General features: G+C 31.7%; 2 protein-coding genes across 2 annotated transcripts; one reads left to right on the top strand and one right to left on the bottom strand.

Annotated features, from left to right (window-relative positions):
* LOC140866015 (protein RADIALIS-like 4) lies at window positions 1-671 on the top strand. The gene is made up of 2 exons (XM_073270870.1): window positions 1-321; window positions 462-671. Exons 1-2 carry the CDS (start codon window positions 50-52, stop codon window positions 487-489), a joined length of 300 nt encoding a protein of 99 aa, XP_073126971.1. The 5' UTR covers window positions 1-49; the 3' UTR covers window positions 490-671.
* A 3,756-nt stretch (window positions 672-4,427) lies between these two features.
* LOC140894638 (zinc-finger homeodomain protein 2-like) lies at window positions 4,428-5,741 on the bottom strand. The gene has a single exon (XM_073303198.1). The coding sequence runs from the start codon at window positions 5,369-5,371 to the stop codon at window positions 4,571-4,573; it is 801 nt and encodes a 266-aa protein (XP_073159299.1). The 5' UTR covers window positions 5,372-5,741; the 3' UTR covers window positions 4,428-4,570.
* Window positions 5,742-7,255: the final 1,514 nt, after the last annotated feature.

Genomic DNA, 7,255 nt, shown 5'->3' on the forward strand with positions numbered 1-7,255 from the left:
TTAGTGATCTAGTTCAATTAATTATACACACTTCTCCGATCTCCATCTAATGGCGTCGAGTTCGAGTCAATCGTCGCGTTACATGGCATGGACACCCAGACAGAACAAGCAGTTCGAAGAGGCCCTAGCAAAATATGACAGGGACACGCCGGATCGCTGGCACAATATAGCCAAGGCGGTCGGCGGGAAATCGGCGGAGGAAGTGAAGAGACATTATGAAGCTCTGGTTAAAGACATTATGCACATAGAAAATGATCAAGTCCCTATACCTAATTATGGAGCTATCTCAAGCAATTCCAGAGGATATGGCAATGAATACAGGTAATTATTTAAATGATCACTACTCTTTTTTTTTTTTTTTCTGAAGTTATTTTCATGACTAGCTAGCTTGCTATTGCATTGTTCGTTTACATTCATAAAATGTAAATTACATTAAATTTATCTTGAATGTTTTGTTACAGGCTTTTCAAGAATCTCAGGTTACAGTAATTAAGGAACTGGTGCAAGGTTAAATACTTTATTACCGTCGGGATCCGTAAAAATATATGTAGCCTGCGCGGGGCAAAATCATATGTATTAATCGTGTTAGCTTTATATATGCGTAAGGAAATAGTGTCTTTTGTACTATGATTATCCGAGAAGTGTATAACAGTATGTTTGAAACACTAGCTAGCTAGCTAGTCTCTAAATTTTATTGCAAATTATTTTCAAAACAAAAGAAAAAATTATTCCAAATTGCTGATGTCAAATATTCGAGTGAATTGGATATAAAAGTTATTTCAGCATCTATTTAATTTGACTGGAAATTGAAAATTATGTCTTTTAAAAAATAATAATAAATGCATATGCAACACGTTTAGAATTTTCGACTATACTTAGATGGAGTATATATGTAGTTTATAAAAAGTGAAATTCATGAAATTTAAAGCATTGAAAATTATTACTAATTATAAAATATTTCGTATTAAATCATTCGATCGAACTGCACTTCCCTCATAGGATTAATGTCGAAACCAAAAATATTGGACTTAATTTAAGTTAAATATTATGATATTGGTTCGAGATTTTTTCTGTATTGACGCATGAACCATCCTTGCATATTCGAAGGAATTATTTTTATTTTTATTTTCAATTTGAAATGAAAGGGTTATAAATAAATTTTGATTCAATTGAGGATATTCATGATTAGTTATTTGGGTTGTGGCTATAATCTTGATAAGGAAAATGGTTTCCTATCAGATTTGAAGAAGTAATTATATACACAATTTACTTTACATTTAATTGTACTAGTCTTGTTTCAAAAAAAATTGTACTAGCCTGATATTTTCTATTAAAATAGATTTCGTTTGGAAATATACTTAAAAAACGTTTTTATTATTTTATAAGTGAAAAAAAAATTAAAATATGTGTTTGAATTAGATTTTTATAAAATGTTTGTGAAAAATATTTTTTAAAAAGTGTTCTTCACGTAATTATTTTTGAAATATTAAAATGTTTTTATAAAATAATTGTTCAAGCAATTTTATTTTTAATAAAACATTTTTAAAAAATATTTTAAATAAAAAAATTTAAAAAATATTTTTATAAATATATGTCCAAAAAATATATATATAACTAAATTTTTATCCCAACCACTTGCACCGTGATAAATGAGAAAATGAAATATGTGCAACACATACCTATTAAAAAATAAGTGGGCCACTTGTACTATAAAATTCGACGATATACTTTTTCAGGCCTGCTAGGGGGGCCTAGGCTTAGTGCAATGCAGATCCTTCGACTCCTTAATGACCAAAAAAATTGATGCCTTCTTTAGGCCCACTAAAGGCTTTAACACGTATTATGTACATCGAAAAATAACGACCGGAGATGAAAATCATCCTAAAAAATATACATAAAAAGACACACACATACATTTACATATATATCTGATCTCATTTTTTTAATTGAAATTCGCGGTAGTTTTCTCAAATATGAATAGTATATTTTCGTAATTCCAACCTGGTTCTCATTTAACAAGAAAAATAAAAATGAACATTACAAATATAAATTTACAGTCGCTATAATTAGTATTTGTAAACTTACATGCATGACATGTACACACAAACTTCGACAAAAAAGCGACCAATCAATGAAACCTGTCATGTATCATTAATTATATTTATATATAAGCAATTATGAATATATATTGCCATAAAAATTCGACGATATATATATATATATATTTGTCTTCAACTGGTTTGGGTCTTAGTACCAACTTGTACATTCTTATCTGTGTATCTTTTGTTTGTTTTGGTCCAGTTGTGATTTTGTTTGCAATTAATTTCTGCATGTATATCATGGGTTCAGGTCTTTTGATCGATTGAAATCTTAAATTTCATCGATTGAAAAAGATTTTATAATTATTACGAGCTTCTTTAATTTTGCTACTACAGAATTGCGAAAATTATCAAACTTTAATTTATCGACTGGATCTCTCACAAATATTCTCACTGGATTTTATTTATGTTGTAAACCAGCAGCATAAAGAATTTTATCCTACGATATAAATTTAATTTTGATAAAAAAAAATTACAAATATTCTCACTGCATCTTTACAAATGCAAAATTACAAATATACATATAAACATATTCTTTCGATAGCAATAGTTTACGTAGAACATAATGTGTGAAATAAAACTCCCGTGCATATAGGCACATTTAAATTTACTCTAGAAATAATATTGGTTCTGTCAAGAACTCCCGATCGTGTCATATTTTGATTTTGATCCACTGGATACTCAAATTTTGGTACAATAATTTTCGATTTTTTTTGGCTTTAATTTTAAACTAGTACTCCTATTTCATCGACGTGAAAAAAGCTAAAAAATGATGTTACATCCGAACTGATTCCGAAGTGTACCGTCAATAGTTAAAACAAAATAACCAGAAGTTGCCTCATAGGGTGTCCAAGTTGATGAAGTAGGTGAACTCTTAACCAGATGTCAAGAGTTCGATTCTTCCTGCTAACACTTTCTTGGATTAGTCTGTTACACAGAGCTTGCCCAGTGTGGTTTACCTGATTAGCGTTGTTAGCAGGTTATTGCGTTAGTTCGAGGGTTTACCCAGAGCGCACCAAAAGATAGCGGCTGCGAGTTCCGACGTCACAAAAAAAAAAACCAGAAGTTAATTAAAAACAGAAAATGTTATGTGAGAAGGTGGCACAAAATTGTAAGACACATTTTTTATTTAACTGGCATATAAAAAAGTATTAGTTTTATGTCAAAAATAATATTCTAAAAAGCTTGATTAATTGTGTCGTTTGATCTCGTTTAAAATTGACGCTTTCAACGCTTCATTCTAACCAAGAGAGATTTAAACATTACAAGTTTTGATCATATTAATCTTTCACTAAATAAACTTAAATGCGATTTTCTAGAAAACGAAATTTATGAAAAATAAGGAAAGAAAAAAAAAATTAGCGATTCCATTGATGAGTGATGCTAGTAATGTAACATTGTCCTAAATAATAATTAAATACTTCTTTTAAAGCAAAATTGATGCACAAGAGAAAGATTAATTAGAAATTTTACTTTAAAAAATAATGTTAGCAATTTATTATTTTAGATAGTCAGGTTCAGTTATAATAATATATATCAATACTAATGTTTTTAAGTCTGATCAAATTGAGTTTAGGTTTAATGATACAAGAGATAAAATGAACTAAAGTTCCAATTACAACCGTTTTAACGTTTAAAATCATAATAATTCCATTTAAGCTTCAAAAGTACGTTAAAATCATAGTAATTTCATTTAAGCTTCAAAAGCCTGAAATTTTGGGTTGATACCAAGCTTGAAGAATTCCCAAACTTCTACGAAAATATTATAAATATGATTCGATCAATCCTATTCTTCAGCAAGCCACTTCTCAAACCTACTCATTAAATTGAACAAATTGGACAAGAAGGTGAAAAAGAAAGTTCTTTTCCCACGCATTAAATTATCCAAAATTTTGACAAAAATCAAATGCCAATCCACAACATAATTTTGTTTCGGGGAGAGGAATTTGTAGAAGAAACGGGCTCCAATCTTAAATTTGAAGGTGTAGTAAACAATCAAACATGAGTCCTTTTTTTCAACAAAAAAAAAAAAAAAAACACACAAACATTAATTAATTTAAATTTGTTGCCACCTATATCTGTATGAGCTCATAAATTATTCTACCTGAGGCATTAAATCCTCCTCCTGAATCATATAATATAGTTGGAATTTAAGAACACTCAAAAGAATCAAAACTCATTAATGAATTTCTAAAAGAGGAATGATAGAATTTGAGTTGATGAAAAGAAATCTGATCATGATCATGTGTGCCAAATAACATATATAAATCATCTGATCAAAGAAATTAGTTGATTCGATCGATGTGTTTAAGCATGCAGATATATCATAAAAAAATAAACATGCACCAACATATATATATATATATAAATATTTAGCGGATTTGCTACAATGTCACAATAATGATGATGATGATGATAAATATATAAATGAAGCACATTAATGATTATTTATATGTAATAAGGATAATAAATTATTGAAATTCTTGGGGATTAATAATTTTCTTGGAAGAATTGCTCTTGTTATTATGCATCCAAACCTTAAAAACCTGTCTCTTGACTCCAACTTCAGCACAAAACCTCTGCAATTCACTGTCATCTTCTCTGGGGATGCGCCACCCCAGTTTGTCGGCGAACACCATCATCTTCTCCTTCTGCTCCGTCGTGAACTTAGTCCGGAACCGCTTCTTGCTGGAAAACTGCGGCGGAGGCGGCGCCACCTGCAAGGAGTTAAAGTTCAGCTCCTCGCTGGAAGAATCAGTGCCGGCGCTGCCTCCACCTCCGCCGGAGCTTCCGAACGCCATCTTCACGGGCTGCACCATGGAAGTCCAGTGAGCATGGCCGGAGCCGCCAACGCCGACACGATGATGGCTCATGGAGGGGGAAGGAAGAGGCGGGGGGAGGTGGAGGGGGTGAACCATGGCAGCACCGGCGGACGCAGACTCCCCGTGATGCTCCTTGCGGTGGAAATTCCGGTGGCAGTTGCAGGCGGCGCACTTGAGCGCTTCGAGGGTCCCTTCTTCTCCGCTGGGCATGAACTCCCCGCAGCCGTCGGTGACGTTACCGCCGATGCTGGCGGCGTGGTTCTTGAGGCATTCCCGGTAGTTAAATCTAGGGTTCGCTGGCTTGGGTTGCTTGGAGCCACCGGAACTTGATTCGGGTACTCTGACTTTCTCTTGGTGAGTAGTAGTAATTATATTGGAGTTTTCAAGAGAGCTATTGTATCCGCTTTGCATCCTCATCATTTCCTTTTCTTCACCACCAAACGCCGCCATTCTAATTAAAATTTCTGCCTCTAATCTAACAATAAAAACCCTAAAAATCAAAACACCTCACCTAGATTTCAACAACCAAAAAAAAGACCAACCCAGTACCCCAAATCTCTCAAACAACAAAACCCTATAATCAAATATCAACTTAGCTCAGAACAAGAAACCCAAAAGCAGAGAACGCAGCTAATATTGGAGGCTAAGCACAAAAATTAGATAGAAAACAAATCAAATCAAAGAAAGAAAAAAGGAGAAAGAGGGAAGTGGTGGTGTTGCAGTGGTTCCAACAGCCAACTAAGTATCCAACAAGGGACAGCTTGGTTGCTTGTGGTGAGGCTTAGGAGAGAGAGAGAGAGAATTTGGCTGGGAATTGAACTGATTCAGATTCACAGTAAAAATAAATTTTTTTTAAAAAAAAAAACAAAAAACAAAAGAAAGGAAATGAAACCGACAATGTCATGTTCGTCCTCTCCCACGCCCTGCCACTTGGTCCCGTTCCACCACCTTCATTATTGCCCCCTCCCCCTCAGTCTCAGTTTCTCTCCTCCTTTCTAAATTAAACATTATTTATTACACAAAAATCACACCATTTTCTATTTTATTTGCAGTATTTATTCCAAATGGCCACTTAAAATAATAATGTTCTCAAACAAAAAGTTTGCTTTTTTTTTTTTTGGAAGATTAATAATATATATTAAAAAATATTTTTGTCCGCATGCATATCCAATTCCATGGGGATTTCGTTCTTTGAACGGCAATCGTTTATATTTGTCCATTTCATGTTTATAAACATTTTTAATTTAACAGTAAATTGCTGAAAAATTTTCAATGCAAACATATTTTGCTCTATGCTTTTTAGCTATTTTTTTGTACCACAATTTTTTGTTAATTTGTACCATATTTTATATGATTTTGTATCACATGATGTATGATGTTGTACCACATTTTATGACTAGAGAACCCAAAGCAAAACATGTTTGCATTTGGGGATTTTTGAGCAAATTGCCTTAATTTAATTTAATTTTTCCACTTATGACTAGAGAGCACAAAGCAAAACATGTTTGCATTTGGGGATTTTTGAGCAAATTGCCTTAATTTAATTTAATTTTTCCAAGTGAGGGATGAATTTTTTTTTTTATTTTATACTTCTCATCTCCGATAGTATGCTATTGTTTTTTGACCTGCAAATTAAGATAATTAGTACAAACATAGTTTACAAACAAAAATTTATGTTTCATGTTTTTTGTACGTTTTAAACTTTAATTAATAAGAAATATATTATTGATTAAAAATAATGAAAAATGTTATTAGATATGAAAACTGAGCTATATTATTGGGATAACCGAAAAAATGAAATATAACTTATATGATTGGGACGTATAAAACATCTTATTTTTATACTTGCTTTTTGCATATCAATGTATTTTTTCTCATCACTGTTATAAATTTATAATTATAAAAATTTCGAAAATTCAATTTCTTTCCATTGTAATAAATCGCTGGAGTATTTATTTAACCTGAATTTCCTAATCATTAATCAAGTGCTTTCTTAAAAAAGACATTATCCATGGATTGTTCAACCATTTAAAATATATATATTTATTTAACACACACAAATGAATTTTTTTTTAAAATAAAAATAAAAAAGAATTGGTAACAAATGAGAACCGCAAAAGCAAAATGATGCGATTATGGTGTGTGATTCTGTGTCCGCATCAGATTTGACCCATATCAATTACCTTTTTGTTTTTCAACGCTTTCATTAACTATTTTGACTGCTATTTTATTTATTTTATTCATATTATATTATTATAAAATCGTCATGGATATCATCCATCGCTCCTTTTTTCTTCCCCATAATATATAATGGGAATCCTAAATGTTTAAAAA

This window comes from Henckelia pumila, chromosome 4 (genome assembly GCF_033568475.1).
Source record: "Henckelia pumila isolate YLH828 chromosome 4, ASM3356847v2, whole genome shotgun sequence".
NCBI lineage: Eukaryota > Viridiplantae > Streptophyta > Magnoliopsida > Lamiales > Gesneriaceae > Henckelia > Henckelia pumila.

Excerpts from the sequence above, each read along its gene's own strand:
- LOC140866015 (XM_073270870.1), top strand. The coding sequence starts at position 50 with ATGGCGTCGAGTTCGAGTCAATCGTCGCGTTACATGGCATGGACACCC. Across the intron at positions 322-461 it reads GGATATGGCAATGAATACAG|GCTTTTCAAGAATCTCAGGT; the intron begins GTAATTATTTAA and ends GTTTTGTTACAG.
- LOC140894638 (XM_073303198.1), bottom strand. The coding sequence starts at position 5,371 with ATGGCGGCGTTTGGTGGTGAAGAAAAGGAAATGATGAGGATGCAAAGC.